This window comes from Carica papaya, chromosome 2 (assembly GCF_054855325.1).
Source record: "Carica papaya isolate Zhongbai chromosome 2, ASM5485532v1, whole genome shotgun sequence".
Taxonomy (NCBI): domain Eukaryota; kingdom Viridiplantae; phylum Streptophyta; class Magnoliopsida; order Brassicales; family Caricaceae; genus Carica; species Carica papaya.
The window spans coordinates 21,715,539-21,731,951 of NC_142310.1; the positions used below are offsets into that span (position 1 = coordinate 21,715,539).

Here is a 16,413-nt window from a genome sequence, read left to right on the forward strand (position 1 = left end):
AAGTTGTGTCACATGTTATTAGCAAATGGAAAAATACAACTTCCAACTAACAATGTCTCTCTTTACGGAAAAAAAATACATTACATGCTATGTATTTAAGATATGACAACATATTTCTCCTAAAATAGTGCTACTTACTATAACACATTAGATGTTTTTATAGTTATATAACTCGTTATGTCTTTTAAATCTTTATTGAAATATTTTATTTATATTATAAATATTTAAACTCTAAATTTTTAAAATTAAGTATGAGTTTAATATCAAGAATTTCTTATGTGATATATTAATAATTTTAAAAATGAGCAAAACAGTTGCTAAAAAAATTAATATGTAGATAATAAATATGGATTTATATTGTTTAACAATTTGAAAATGTAAATATCAAATTATATAGAAAGAAAAATAGAACACTAAATCATAAATATAAAAGTAGTGTACTTGCAAGGATATATCATGCATGCACTGACCACAGTATTAGATTCGCTGAAAATAACAGACCAAAGCCCCACACCATCAAACTTTCTACTCTTTTTAACTCCTCAAGACATGTTCTATGCTAATAACGTCCTTAAGTTTGACAATGTCAAAGATTTCTAACGTAATATAAAATAAATGATTTTCTCACCCCTTCTTGCACCTACTAACCTGACCAACCTTATATGATTGGACAATATAGTCAACCGACCAAGTCAAAGTCCTTCATTTACAGATGACCCGTGTGGATTTTATCATTCCCCAAAGCCAGAGAAGATTTTAAGACAAGAACATGTGCTCCTCGATCTTTTATTAAAGCGAAATTACTGGACGCAGGCAAGCAAAGCTGATTCCTTCTATGCACCCACAGTAAGAAACCACTCCATTTTCGTTCTGTTAAATTTGGAAAAACCATTCTGGGGTTCACCGGAAAAGATGGCAGAATCCGGCGGAAGTTGCCGGTGTTGTTGCAGTTTTATATTAACTCTTGGGCTAACTGCTCTTTTCATGTGGTTAAGCCTGCGAACTTCAAATCCTTCTTGCTCCATACAGTACTTCTATCTTCCTGGACTTAACAAAACCCTCAACTCGACTAGAAACCACACGCTTTACTTCATGGTTAGGCTTGACAACACCAACAAAGACAAGGTTGTTTTCTATGATTCTGTTAATTTGACTTTCTTTGACTTCCCAAACAGGAGCCATGTTATAGGGAACTATACGATACCCAAGTTTCATCAGGGGCATAAGAAGAAGGCGGAGAAGAATGGTAACGTGGAGACAAATTGGCGAGCGGTTTCCCGGGCGGTTTGGCCGAACAGTACGGCGGTTTTCCGGGTGGATTTGGCGACGCAGGTGAGGTTCAAGATCATATTTTGGAAGACGAAGAGGCAGAAGATCATGGTGGGTGCTGATGTAGTGGTCAATGATACGGGGACTTTTGATCATAAGGCCAACAAGAAAGGCATCAGGCTCAAGTCTGGAGCAGCTGCAGCAGCAGAGCATGGGCGCTTTTGTTTGGTGGTGGGGATTCTGCTGCATTTTTTGGTCTTTGTTTTCATCAATTCTTTGTGATTGTTTTATTAAAGCTTCCATTTTTATTTTTTGTTTGTTAAATCTCTGGAGGTTTTCAAATAAGAAATTTACTACTTGATTTTGTTGCTTTCTTGGGTTTCATTTATTTATTTTTAATAAATAGAATGGTGACTGGTTTTGGTCCAAAATTGTAATGTAATATTATGGAAGTTCTTTCTTCATTGGCCTTTTTGTTCTGTCTTCTATTTATGTTGTCAGATACAATCATTCCTAATGAATGATTCAGATTTTTCAGGTTTTGAGCAAATGATTTTGATCCCAACAGATAATTTATCTGTTTTCAATTTCTCTATCTTTCTAAATAAATTGAATTCTAGTTGGGCAAACACCACCTACTTATATTGTCTCTATATCTATCTTCTCCTATCATTGCTTCAATTTTCGTCCCATCCCATTAAATTCAAGGCTTTAAAGAGAGTATCAGTCCTTCAATGTACTTGATAGATGAACTAATCAATGTTACAGACACTTGGTATATTAAGCTTGTTCCTTCAGACACATAATGTGCAGCATCTACCGTCAAACCAATTTTCAGATGCAAATAGAAAGCAGCAAATGAGTTCTTCAAAAGCTTAGTCTAAGCATAGTTTCTGCAACAGATTTTCATAAGTCGTCATGATGATTTGCTTCTTAGCAGGTAGGTTGTAGTGTCTCCAAATTTCCGAAGACTTGCCTGAGTTCTCAGCCAAATCTCATTTTGGCATATTCTGCTCTTCTGAAAAGTTTAGTTAAACTAGGTCTTCTTTCTCTATAACAAAACATTGAATGAAGGAAGACTTTTGTAAGTAATGTAATATTGAATTACCAATTCTATAGCATAATAACATGGTCTCTTTTTGCTAGTCCGGTACTTCAACTTGTTTTCCTCTATATATGTGTATATTTTGTTTATGAAGGCTAATTGATGTAGGAAAAATAAAGTTTGAATACAAATTTAGAGAACCTTTATTAAGAAAAGAACTTGGATCTCAATGATCAAAACATCTTAATATATGAGTAATAATCATAAACAATCTACCCAATGACTAAATTAGAGTACTTTATTTATAGGCACCGAAATACATCAAAACTAGGAAATTTAGAAAACTTAGTAAATATAAAAACAAATTAAAATAGAAAATTAGGAAAAAAGAAAATTTAGGAAATAGGAAAATAAATTAAATAGAAAGAATTAGGAAAGTAGATTGTAAATTTTTCAAAACTTAGAAAAGGAAATTAAAGCTTTCTACTTTTTTCAGTTAGCTTCTCAAAATGTTTATTTTCTTTTATTGGTTCTGCCTCATATATCCTATTACTGAAATATGCTCACTTTACAAGCTTTCTATTCTGCATCAGTAATAGTGTTCCTGCTTTGGTTAAGATATCTATTCCAGTTTATCCAGAAATATAAGGTGCATAATTTTGTTCTGCCATTTGTTGTAACTGAGCAGATAAGTTGTCACTTTATTCTCAGAAAATTTGTCACAGGAGTCCTTGGATAGCAATCTTCTTGGTTGGAATGAAGCTATCACAACCTTGAGTGGTTCTGCTCATCTTTATAATATTTCATGGCAAATGGAACAAACTCAGGAATGTAAAGGTCATTAAGGAATTGAACTCTGCTTTTCGTCAGAAATTTGTCGAGAAAATTTTGCAATAGAAGCTCTCCTGACTTTGATGTATTATGTTTCTAGGAATTCTATCAGCAAATGCATTTTAGAATGCAAATTCTTCGCTCGAAAATTTTTGAACTTGAAGCTGAAGGTGATTGAAGCATCAAAAGAACAATATTTGAACATATCATGGATCTGATGCAAAAACTAATTTCATCTTACAATCGCTTTTTTTTTTTTCTGATTGGGAAATTCCAGAGCAACGGGAAACTCTTCCTAAGTCATATGTGGATAGCCTTTTGTGTGAACGAATTACGAAATAAACTTGCAGTATTATCAATTTTAATTTTCTTTTAGTGAGTAACACCTTTTCAGTTAGAATCTGACTTCTGTCTTTTTCACTGCAGAGAGCTGCTGAATCAAATTTGGACAAATATCCGAACAGTCTTTAGTCCATTGGAGCACATTTGAAGCATCTATCTATAATTTTGACCTGGTATTGAGGTTTGCTACATGATTTCTGGTTATGTGGTTAAAACAGTTAGTTCTTTTAGTCTTGCGTCATCTTGTTTTTCTATCTCGGAAAATTGTTCAACGAAATCACTGAGCCTAAGTTTTAGGAAGATTACTTATCAATCAATTATCACATTTCACAAAGTTTTGGAATTGACATTCTTATCTTTTTCAACCAAGAATGATCTTCAAATAAAGCAGTTATGCATTTTTTAGAATATGTATTTGCCTGCAGGTATTTGGCGTAAGATTAAGCATTAGATAAATGAGAAATATTTGGTCAAGATCATTATGAGAGAAATTTCTAACTAAAATAAAACCTATGACTTACTATTCAGAACAGTGGTTCAAAATATCAAAAGCTAGGGAGCGTTGTTCATGGGTTAAATGTTGGGGGAAATTAACAAGAAAGGTGATTATCAAATCACCGCGTTTTCCATCCTGTGATTTAGGATTGGGCATGCCTTGGCCCGGGATGACCTTCAGGTAGCCGGGATACACGATATCGGTGACAGACAATGTCATCTTGTCGCCACCCAACAGAGGCACCGACAGCGTGCAACCTGTGAGGGCATTCACCAAAGGTAGCTGCACTGCTATCTCTAAGTCATCTCCTCGTCGTTTAAACAAGGGATGTCTTTTCTCATTTATCAAGAATATTATATCTGCTGGCAGGTACCCCGGCTTCTCATTGCCCTTTCCTTCGAAGGTTATCTTGGTTCCTTTCTTCCATCCTGGCTTCAGTTTTATTGTCAGTATTTCTTCTTGTTGCACAATTATTCTGCCACCATCATCATCATCATATGACCATCATTGTAACTAGTAATACTAATTAACATAAACAAAAAAAAAAATATTTATACATTTATAAATAATCAATATGGTGAAAAGATACCCTTCATCTGTGATGACATCCCTAGTGATCTTGATATTCTTGAGGGATCCATGGCATAACTCTTCAATGGTGCAATCGAGTTTTCTTTCAATAGGAGGAGGCTTCTTCCTGGCAGTTGTTTGAGAGAAAACAATGGGGGTGGTACTCCTTCTGCTTGCAGTTCTTGAAATATTAGCTGGGATTTCTGGTGCTGATTCGCATCGAATTCTTCTAGAAGATGATGATGCTTTTGTTGGGCTGCTGTCCTGTTCCCTTCTGCTCGTGCTTTTAGACAACGAACAGAAGCCTTTGGTCGGAGAGGTGATATCATTTCGGCTTCCAATTTTTGACAAGTATGTTGGTCTAGCTTGTGGAGTATGGCTCCTTCTACTTCCACTCTTCGACAACAGAGATGATCTTCTCTTATACACACTGCTGTCATCTACACTTCGGAGCTTAAAGCTATCAGGACTTGCAGCTTCTGTGAATTTCTCCTCTTCAAATTTGCTATTCAGGGACTGAACATTCAAGTCATATGCATACATAGGATGATGAGAAACTCCAGCAATACCTTATGATTGATTGTATATGTATGTGTTATTTGTCTCATCATGCACAAGACAACAATACAATCTTAGTCATCTTATATATCTCGTGTTATTTTTATCCTCTCACTATAAACAAGATATTGATTTAAACATCAAATTAGTGCCTAGGTATGTCTAATAAACTTCTGTTACTCTTATATAATGCTGTAGATCTAATGCTCAAATACAATGTAGAAAAGATTAAAGCTAAAACAGGATTATAAAAATGCCAAGGAAGTAATTGAATTAGAGAAAAAGAATCATATGAAGCATACACAGACTTCTTTATATAGCAGAAATTCGTGTTTGTGTGGATGTTAGAGATTTAGCATGCATGAATGCTATGAAAATAGTGGATAATAAATCAGAGGACGTACGGATTCAGCATCGACTTTATATGAACTAACACTTTTATGATGATGGTGTTGATGATCATGATTATTCCATCTCATGACAAGTGATTTGTAGACTTTACACATATCTTTGAAGGCAAACGTGTTTTTTGAGATCCCGACTGCAGGTGACGTTCCAGGAGTTTCCATGAGAAAGAGAGATTCAAAAGAGATCAGAAACAAGAAAGAAAGAAAGTAGAAAATAGAAAATAAGGTTTGAGAATGTGAATCATAATAATGTCGCTGGGAAATGTGTGGGTAGCCATTCAAGAAGCAGTTTGTTAAGGGTCATTTTGAGGCCAAAATTGTTATCATTAGGAGATAAGACTTAATCATATATATCTTTTTGGTAATTAGATCAACACTCCTATATTTAGCCTTTTTAGTTTAATAAATTAGAGATGCTCATTGATACCTTCAAGTTAGGTTAATTTGAGTCGGTTGATTTCTCTTACATTTTGACTGACTTGGATTTTAAAATCACTCTTATCCTTCTTTTTTTTTTTTTTTTTTTTCTGTTTAGAAAAATTCCTGTTTCAAATTTAATTCAGGCTTTTTTGAAAAAAAAAAATGTTGATTTGTTAATTATTTGCTTAGATATAGAAAGAGTAATATGTCTTGAAACCAATATGACTCAAGAAACTAAAATCTTCAAAATGCTTAGAAGAAAAAGTCTTGGTCAAAGTGTGAACTATTGGTTGATAAGAGCCATACAAATTGAATTACAAAGTGCCTTGGATAATATGATGACAAACAAAATGATAGTTGATAGTTGATTCAAGTATAGTTGGCATATTTTTGAAAGACATTATTGTAAGCAATTCGAATAATAATTTGATTATTACATATATAAAATGAGGTAGCATTTGAACATAATAAAATGACTGCTAGACCAATGCTCCTTACCGCTCCTTACCGAAAGCAAGAGACAGAATTCTCAAAAACTCTTCTACTACTCTCCTTCCAAATAGCCAAAATGATGGGAAGAAAATAGTAGTGATGAGTTTGGTTTTAGAGTTTTTCAACCTGATATCCCACTTTAAACCCATGATTTATCTCAAACAAAGCAACTCATGATCCAGGTGAGATTTAAGGAGAGAGAGCCAAATCCAAAAGCATTAGTCTCAGTAAACCAAGCAAGAAGATCACCAGTGAACCTAAAACTCTTGGATGCATAGAGAACAACCATTAGGCAAATTCTAGACTTTCCCACAAGTTATCTAATGTCCAAATCCTCCGCTACACTGCCTCCCGAGCGAGAAAGGCAATACAAGGGGCTGACTCTGGTCCAACTTGTTTCCAGTGAAAGACTCCAAAATATCAATCCGTCTGTAGGTGCTGGTAAAAAGACTTAAGGAAACTACCATAGTGCCTTCCGGCACAAGATGATGATAGTCCGAAGTATGAACATGAACTGAATCAAACTTGTAAAGAGAGAGATCCATTCATCAACTTCCCAATGATTTAAATTACAAATACTATTTAATCATAATCATAATAAGCTGAATAAAACTATGCTAAGGTACCCGTATAAATAATGCAATAAAACACAAAAGCATGGCATCTAATATAATAGGATTTTATGATAAGAATTCAAGTCTTTTTTTTTAAAGAAAATCTTCTAAGCTACTTAATAAGTCCTTATATACACTAAATCTTTCTGAAAGTCTTTTCCTCCTTTGCACCAGATAACTACTTACTCCAAAAATTGCTACTTTACCTGTACAATAACTACTATCTCTATGCATGGTAGATGTTACAACTTCCAAGATACAGAATTCTTATCTAAAGGTACTAATAAATCTCTTAGTATAAAAATCCAAGTGTATATTGCATCAAGAAAGTACACATCTAACTTGTGCAATGAACTCTTTCTTTCCATATGATACAAGGTCACAGTAAAAATTTATGGACAGCAAAGTCAGACAGGTTCCTGGCCTCCACATCAGCTCCAAGACTTGTTTCATTCTTTTGTAGCAATAGACTCCAAAGAGGAAGTGCTTTTGTACATGATTTCTTGATGGCATGCAACAGAAAGCATTGAAAGCACCCACAACACTGAAACACTCAACAATCCAAGACCAAGGGCAGCACATGTTTGCTAATAGATGATAACCGAATCTAATGCGAAAAAACAAAAAATACAAGATAACAAATTAACAAGATCCATGCACAATAACAAGTTTGATGAAGGAAATTCTATGATGCTTTAGCTTCAAAATAATGCACCAAACTTTGATCCTTCTTAACCGAGTTCAGAAAAGATATTTTAACCAATAATACTAAATCAAGTGAACCGTTTAGATTTGACATTAGAAATCTAACATTTACAAACTGTTAAAAGGCATAATACCTTCTGCCATCACAGGTTAACTTGCTAGATGGATGGTACCTAAAAAATAACAGAGCTTTCTCGAAATTAATTTCTCCATTATGAGCATCTATTTCTTTCCTGCACAATTATTATTTTTTCTAGAAAAAGAATATGATAATAAGAAGAAAAGAGTTTATAAAAAACAAGTACAAGGTATCCTCTCACAAACAGAACAAGAAATCAATAAAACAAAAACAGAAAAGGAAGCCAAGTTAATATAATTCACCCTCCCAGTTTCCTTTCGTGAATTGATAACAGCAAAATCCCTGAAGAAACTCATGTGCCTTGGCCTGTAGGAGGCTGTACTAGAATTCTGTTTTAAATGCAAATATTTCAACAGGAATTTACAAAGGTTGCATTCTTCAAGTACTCTATAAGTAAAAAATAACATAAATAAATCAATCCCATGTTTCTCTTCCTACTCGTAGTTTAAGCATACGGCTTTATAGTTTTAAAAGAGAATAACAGTAACTTCAACAAAGGAATTTACAAGAACAACCGCGAACAACTAAAAACATAAATAAATCCTTTAAGGACCACATGGAGGATCTGTCGTTTAAGCAAGAATAACATATATTCAGGCCCTTTTCATATATAGAACTCATATTTGAGCTTGATGTCAATGCAATCCAGAAAGATTTCCCCACTCATTGCTCAATAAAAAAGAAAGAGAGAACGCAGAAGAAAGATTGGAAAAAAAAAATCTATAAGAAAGAATAAATGAAGTCACATCTTCTCTAAAAATGTCTTGCCCTAGCAAGATCCCACATCAGATATAATATTTGTCTGAAAAACATAATGAAAACTATATGAAAACTAGCTAAGTGGAGCAAAATGTCATTTTGTGAAAATAGTTGAAGCCTCCCACTGTGCAAGAGATCTAGCAACTCTATCTCCAGAGTTCAACTTAGCTTGGTTTGATCACCTTTCCTTACAGTTTTGCAATAATAGATAGAAACTAATTCTTAATGATGGTGCATATAGCTATGTTTCCTTTCCCTTTTTTTTGGAGAGATAGCTATGTTATTAGGAAGTTACTTTTCCTTAATTTTAGTATTGAACTATTTAGAATCTAATTAATTTTTCCTAAATCAATTATGATTGTTTCTTGTACTTTTATTAGTCGTAGTCCTTAATCTTATAAGTATTAGTATTTCTTAATCTAATTCTATTAGGGAAATACTATAAGTACCTTTTATAACATCATTTTTGAGACAATTCGGTTTGACAATAAAATTCTTGAGAATTCTCTCGATTTTTTAGTTGTGTGATGTAATCAACTCAATGTTCAACACTCAAAGACTTCTTAGTTGCGATGTTTAATAAATCAAAACAGTGATATCTGAGCTTTTATCCTTAAATCACTAAGTATGCAAATTAACCTTAATTTGTCCTACATAAGTTGGCATCAGAGTTAGAAGTTCCTAATCCAAAATCTAAAAATCACACCCAACAGGTCCCACCCATCTGGAAGAGGAAAAAACCCAAAACTGAAAATTGCAAACCTTAAACAGCTATCAGCTGCCAGTTGCAAATCGACCACAACCAGGGCGCATTAATTGACATATGCACTGCCATCGGGATCAGAGGCCTCCAATTGACTCGTACCTAATTCACAACCAAGAAATTTATTGGAAAAACATACCACTTCGAAAAGATCAAGAAGTTTCATTGCCCCACAGAATTGCTGTCTCAGCCATAAAACCTCACACTACCTGCCGATCTGCAAGGGGGCACCAGGTGAGTCAAGCTCTGGAGTCCTGATGTACTTTGGCAAGCAAGGACCAGTAATGGGTCCAAGCACACAACCACAAGTGGGCATCTGCAAAATAAAGCTCCTTTGGACTTTTTAAACAGGGTTTAACAAAACTGGTTCACCATTTCAATACGTCTCTTCCATATCAGTTTTCTGGGATTCAACACTAATTCAAAAATTTTGATTGTTTTGTGTTTCTATTCAGATTGCAAATTCAAGCTTTTAAATGGTGGCTAATGCTGAATTAAATATTATGCAAAATGCAATATGAGGCAAAAACTACTAGCAGGTTCAAGGCAATGCAAAATACAATTAATATAATTTTGGAACAACTAAAACAATGCATGCTGGACAAGTAGCTCCACCACTTCGAAACCTTCTAGTTGCACAAACCTCTAGAGCCACTAACAATACTAGAGATATTATGAAAAAGGTAAAAATCAAAGCTGCTGACTTTGGCGGAAGAACGGATTCTGATTTCTTCCTATATTGGCTTAAATGAAAAAATATATTAATGAATACGATAAATCACATGTATAAAGGTCAGATTTGGCAAAGTGATTGAAATCGCAAAAAAATGTTGGTACTTATGGATGAGAATCTAAGAAGAATAAAAAAACTACAACTAAAACATGAGAAGAGATGAAAGCCACTCCACAAAAATTATTCAAACTCCTATCTACTCGAGAAGATATACGAACAAGTTTGTACCTTAGATTCAAGGTAATGAAGTCAATAACCAAGTATATACAGAAGTTTAAAGAATTAAAATTTTGAAATAATTGGTAGAAGAAGATAGTAATATGACATCTCAATTTAAAGTAGAACTGAGGACTACAATTAAAAAGGGATTAATTTGTCAACCTCCAATAATCATAGTTCAAAAGTGTCAAGCTGCTCTTGACAGGGAAGAAGATTTGGAAAATCTAATTTTAAGAAAGATAGAGTTTCCAGTTATGGAATCAGCTTCAAAAGAAACCTTCGAATCAAGAGGTGCATTGAAGCGTGAATCGACATATTTTTTAACACTCTTTTCAGAGGTAAAGAAATTGTTTGTTTCAAGTGTGAACTTACTGGACATATGGGCTACCAGTGCCCAAAAAAGTAATCTGCATGTCAAATTGGAACAGAAAGAGGAGATGCCAGGAGTAGAGGTTGGTTGTGTCCTATGAGGATGATAATTTAGTTGATGATAAACAAAGAGACACTAATATTTTTTCTATAGTCAGCTGCAAATTAGCAGTCCTGAAAAGTGGAAAAAGATGATTGCCACTTCACCACTATTTTTCAAACTCTTGTTAGTTGTGGAACACAAGCTAAGAAGCTTGGTGGAAGTTGTAGAAATGTTGTTTCGTCTTCAATAATGGAGCCTCTAAATTTGTCAACACAACCACATCCACAGTCCTACAAAGAATTATGAAGTGATACGACAATCTCAAAAACTCAATAGCTTCTTGCTTCTTTTCGTTGAAGTGCCCATAAAGATCCTTTCCTTTGTCATGGCATCCTTTAAAGGTTTCTCCTTGGTCACCCTTCGCTCTAAAACTCAGATATGTATCATCACGGAAAGGGAAATACTCACTTGGAAAAGAGAGATCATTTACAACCTGTACACATTATCAATATAAAGAGCTATGCAGAAAAAATAAAGAAAAATGATGGGAAGGAGGCCCAGAAACCTAAAGATGTTGAAGCGAAGAAGTAACTCCAGGTTACAGCAAGACAAAAACAGGAAGGGACCAACATATGGTTATACTCACTTTAAAAGGGAAAACATGGCGCATGTTCGTTCGTACAAAGCTCCTAAATCAGCATACTCCCAAGCTCTTCACTCACTATCGGTGAATGATAAACAATGCATGTATTTGAACAAATGCTTTCAAAATTCTCCACTCTCATTACATCCTGTGTTGTTCAGACTCGAGGGCAAGTGTTTGTTGTATGGGTCTAATTGTCCAACTTGGTAATTTTCATAGTTATAGATAGGAGGAGTAGGTCAATAAGAGTCCGAAAACTAGATAATAATTTTAGTCATTCAATATGAAAACTAACAAATTCATATACGCTTTTAGGAAGTTAAGCCTATGTCATATTAAAAACCAAATACAATGTTTAGTTACAAAATATCATAATTGATGAACCAAGATTTTGAATTGCCGATCGAAAAACTAATTTTTTCAAATAAAAAATAATAAATCTAATCAAATCATAGGATTCAAGGCATAGTTCATTGTACAAAACTTTCTGTCATGTACATATTTTAAGAGAAAAGATCGAAAATTAAAATATTAAATTTTTTTTACCATAGATAACTAAGAAACATTTGTTTTCATAGCAAATTGTATAAATATTATAACTTACAGGTAAAAATAAACATAAGTGATTCAAAAATTTAATTAGATTTGGTTTTAACTAGACTCAAGTAAATTTCAAAAACTGGATTGAATTGTTGCTATCGAATAGATTCGCTTAGAAAACATGATAGATTGCTATATACACATACAGTTTGAATTATTCTATCACCAAATTGAATAAAAAAGTAAGATGCAAATAGTAAATCATAAAATTCTAATGTCAGTGACAAAAAGATAGAAGATTCATGTTTGTAGTGAAAATGAGAAAAAACCTACACGCTAATACAAGAACATGAGTTTTCATTTGAGTTCTTTTCTTCAAGTTCTATCTGAGCCATCATCCTTCATATTATCATATATAACCTTCAGTTCTAGATCAGGTGTTCAACATGCACATAAAGTGTCAGACATAGATCCCAGACCTATACTGATGTTGCATCATGAGCGATACGGGTATAACACTAAAATTAAAGAGTTCACGAACAACTTTTGAAATATAGTTTTTAGACTGTTCAGAATTCATTATAGCACTACATTGAGAACCACATCAGTTATCTAATGCAATTCAAACACTTAATGAAAATGACTTCAGCCAACGTGCATATATTACATCAGTATTTTCTCCTGAGTGATAAATGTGGGAAAAATCATTTTCCAAAAGAAGAGAACCATTATTTTAAACCAGATATTGTATATAATCATGAAATCATGCACAGGGGGGTAGGGAGAAGTATCTCATCCTACGAATTTTTACCATTTAGCTGTTATTTGACACTAGAACTGAGAAAATTACTTATTACCAGTTAAACCAATAGTTTGGTGCGATCAGTCAGATCAAAGCCCTTCCGGAACATCTCTTCCACAAGATTCTTTGCCTCAGCTATCCTTCCATTTCTGAAGAGGCCATGCACTAATATATCATAAGTCCATTGATTCGGTTCATACCCTCTTTGACATATCCGGTCAAAGATCTGACAAGCATGATCAACATGGCTCATGCTTACTCTTTTCAACAAGATATTATAAGTATAAATATCAAGCCGAAAGCACTGTTCAACCTCTGCTTCCAACTTCTCAATAGGAATCTCTATATTGATGCCACCAGAAAACAACTTAATGAGATGGCCAAGGGACAAAGAAACTGATGTCTCATCATGAACATCTCTCAATCGAAGCCAGGCCTCATAGAGAGCTTGACTTTTCAAAGAATGCCATAAAAGAGTGTTTCCAATAAAGGATGTAATATGACGTCCCGCTTTCTCCAAATCATTAACAAGATTGATGGCCATGTCATACTCCCCATTTGCACACAGCAGTTGTATAAGGCATTCATAACTTTCGGTGCTGGGAACCAATCCATTATCCCTCATTTCTTTCAAAAAATGAAGTGCAATATCGCCCTTGTTTACTTTGCAGAGACCGACAATCATGGTATTGTAAAGTTTTTTCTCAATTCTACTCTGCTGGCGTAAATCACTAAAGAAATTTAGAGCATCAGAAATTCTGTAATTCTTTAGATAGCTCTGCAGCATAAGGATCTTAGAACTTAGAAATGGCTCAATCCCACTTCTTCGCATCATCTCAAATACTTTTCTAGCCAACTCTGGCCTTCTGGCATATCCAGCTCCATCAATGAAAAAATTATAAACCAGGCAATTAGGTTCACGATGAGACAACTGCATCTCCAGTAACCTGAGGAACTGATTTTCTGGATTTTCCATACCACATAGGCAACGAATAACAGCTCTGAACAGTGATCTAGTTGGAGGGTGACCCTTATCTTGCATTTCAATTAGAAGCCTGGATGCAATATCTCCCCTACTTGACTTGTTGAAACCGTTGATTAAATGGAAGTAAGTAGACCTTTTAGCAACTCTATTTGTTCTATTGAGCTCTCCATGTATTAAATATCCATCTTCCACTCTCCTAGCATTACAGAGAGCTGTTATAAATTTATCATATGTAGAATCACTAGGCTTAATGTTGCGCTCCAAGGCAACAAGAACCAACTCCTTCATCTTGTCAAGCTTCCCCTCCTTACACAAAGCATTAGCAATAATTGAGAATGTCCTTCTACCAGGAAAATGGCCTTGATCAATAGAATGCTTCAACACATGGTAAGCCTCATCAACACTTCCATCTCCACATAGAGTGCTGATCAAGTAGTTGTAAGCCATGCCATTAGGTGTGAGACCAAACTCTGACCTTGATTGGTACAAGTCCAGCGCAATATCCACCATTCCTGCTTTGCAAAAGAAGCACAATACAGCATTCATGGTGATTTCATCAGGAGAAATGTGATTTTCCTTCATCTCTAGCAATATGTCAGCCACTTCTGTAAGCTTGTTGTCCTTCAGAAGCTGACACACCAAAGAGTTATACCGAAAAACATCTGGAACATAACCTTCCAGCGACTTTTTCCTCTGCAAGAAGTCCAAGGCCCCATCCAAGTTACCAGCAAGAACAAGAGCTCTAAGCCAAATCCCATAAGCATGCCCCATTCGTACCGAACCTGACTCCTTAAAGTCCACAAGCAACCTCCCCGCACATTCCATCATATTCTTCTTACAAAGTGCATCAACAAGAAAACCCAATCCGTATTCAAAATCATCTATAACCTCCCCTCTACTCAACAAGCCGCGTATATACTCCTCTGCTTCCCCCAACCGATTCTGCCGACAAAAGCTCTTCATCATTATGGAGTGAGTCACATGGCAGTCGAAACCCCTGCGCGAAATCTGCTCGAAAATTATGTCCACAGCGTCAAAGCAGCTGCCCTCTACCAATGCATTCAACAACACATGATAAGCAAAACTGTCCAAGTCCAGACCTCGAAAGCGCATTCTACCAAACAGTTGGAGCGCAGTATCTGGCCTGCCAGCCACCGCATAACCCATGACCAAAATATCGCATAACCTGACCTTCTGTCCATAAATCTGCTTCTTCAGATTGCTGTCCAAAAAATCAAACATGAGAGACATGAGTTTGGCCTTGGAAAGGATCTTGAAGATGGCGTGGAAGGTTACCCGTGTGTGATTGAATCCAGGCTGACGACCAGCCCAATCGAAGAACTTGAGGCAGGAGAGTACATCGCCCTTGGCGTGAGAAAATACTTGCAAAACCAGCTCCTCGGAGATCTGAAGGTCGAGGTGGGACAACGCTACATCCGCCGCTCGCTCCTCGTCCTCGGTCTGGGGGGCTCGTAGGATCTCTAAAATTCGATCCAGCAAAGGGGCGGTAGGGGTTTTGGCTTTGAACCATTCCTTAAATGAAAGCACCACGTCCTTGGCATTGAAGTTGAGGGGGCCGAAGTGTTGGTGGTTAAGCGTGGCCGTCGAGTAGTGGAAGGAAAGTGAGACAAGAGAAAAGGGAAGGAGATTGTTGGTGTAGAGGATGAGTGAGTGGGAAAGCAGGAGTCTCGTTTTCGCTGCTAGCTTTAGTGACACTGAAAACATTCTTGACTGTGATTTTGGCTTCTTTGATGAAAGATCAGAGCAAGCTTACCATGGTTTCAGGCTGCTGTCTACGCCGATTACTGGCAAAGGCTTCACAGCCTAAACAGATGTTGCCCTAGGAAGGAAGAGATTATTTTGCATGGAGACTAGGTTTTTCAGTTCTTCTTGTCAATGATGAACTGTGTTGAGGTTTCCCCACTCACCTCTCTTCTCTACAACGAAGTTGGGTGCTATTGTGGATGAATGCTTAATTTAAAATTCAATCAAATTAGATAATTATGGGATTTTTTTATAATAAGTGGAAATATAAAACATAGGGTTGTGAATTTAAAAATATAAATAAAGTTTATTTAATTATGCATTAAAACTATAATCTATTATTAATTTTACATATCAAATAATTAAAATTTAAAATATTAAATAAAATTAAAATATAGATATAGAATTTTTTAATGAAGAAAAAGAAATGAAATTTTAGAAAAAAAAAAACGTTCACCGGTATAACTTTAAACATAAAAAGATAATTGCTAATTACTTTAACATCTATGTGGTTTATTTTAAATTAATTCATAAATAAATTAATATATTAATTAATTGTTATTAATTAACAAATTTCAGACTTTTTAGCACTAAATTAAAGATAGATGTCTATGTAACATGGGTTATAATTTTAGAAATTAATTTATAACATATGATATATTATTTACATTATTTCTATATTTAAAAATTATAAAGTGTATGAATTGTAGTCAATTAAAAATTAAATTTTATTTTCATTTTTAAAATTTTCAAATATATAATAATTATGTATGTTATTATATTAAATTTATGTTTATGTTTTAAAATTTGAGTTGATAATATTTCATTTTTATGTAATATAAATAATTATATTATATTATTATATTAATTTTATTTTTATATTTTAAAATTTAAGTGGATAATAT

General features: G+C 34.6%; 3 protein-coding genes across 27 annotated transcripts; 1 reads left to right on the forward strand and 2 right to left on the reverse strand.

The window, feature by feature from the left end:
• The first annotated feature begins 743 nt into the window (after positions 1–743).
• LOC110815492 (protein NDR1-like) lies at positions 744–5,217 on the forward strand. 23 transcript variants are annotated; one of them, XM_088213617.1, is made up of 6 exons: positions 744–1,500; positions 3,040–3,151; positions 3,246–3,315; positions 3,572–3,668; positions 4,016–4,261; positions 4,353–5,217. In XM_088213617.1, the coding sequence occupies exons 1-3, from the start codon at positions 913–915 to the stop codon at positions 3,269–3,271; spliced, it is 726 nt and encodes a 241-aa protein (XP_088069743.1). In that variant the 5' UTR covers positions 744–912; the 3' UTR covers positions 3,272–3,315; positions 3,572–3,668; positions 4,016–4,261; positions 4,353–5,217. The 23 variants fall into 23 exon arrangements, with proteins under 23 accessions (XP_088069743.1, XP_088069745.1, XP_088069744.1 ...); XM_088213619.1 differs by having other exon boundaries at positions 4,130–4,261; XM_088213618.1 differs by having other exon boundaries at positions 3,572–3,660.
• LOC110815905 (HSP40/DnaJ peptide-binding protein) lies at positions 3,979–5,096 on the reverse strand. The gene is made up of 2 exons (XM_022043917.2): positions 4,573–5,096; positions 3,979–4,458 (listed from the first exon to the last, which is right to left on the reverse strand). Exons 1-2 carry the CDS (start codon positions 5,094–5,096, stop codon positions 4,008–4,010), a joined length of 975 nt encoding a protein of 324 aa, XP_021899609.1. The 3' UTR covers positions 3,979–4,007.
• A 1,970-nt stretch (positions 5,218–7,187) lies between the features above and the next one.
• LOC110815993 (Pentatricopeptide repeat (PPR) superfamily protein) lies at positions 7,188–15,727 on the reverse strand. 3 transcript variants are annotated; one of them, XR_002539970.2, is made up of 3 exons: positions 12,815–15,727; positions 9,620–9,726; positions 7,188–9,512 (listed from the first exon to the last, which is right to left on the reverse strand). XR_002539970.2 is itself a non-coding variant. In XM_022044027.2 (2 exons), exon 1 carries the CDS (start codon positions 15,467–15,469, stop codon positions 12,818–12,820), a length of 2,652 nt encoding a protein of 883 aa, XP_021899719.2. In that variant the 5' UTR covers positions 15,470–15,727; the 3' UTR covers positions 7,188–9,726; positions 12,815–12,817. The 3 variants fall into 3 exon arrangements, 2 of the variants coding, with proteins under 2 accessions (XP_021899719.2, XP_021899838.2); XM_022044027.2 differs by having other exon boundaries at positions 7,188–9,726; XM_022044146.2 differs by lacking the exons at positions 7,188–9,512; positions 9,620–9,726 and having other exon boundaries at positions 12,686–14,966; positions 15,041–15,238.
• Positions 15,728–16,413: the final 686 nt, after the last annotated feature.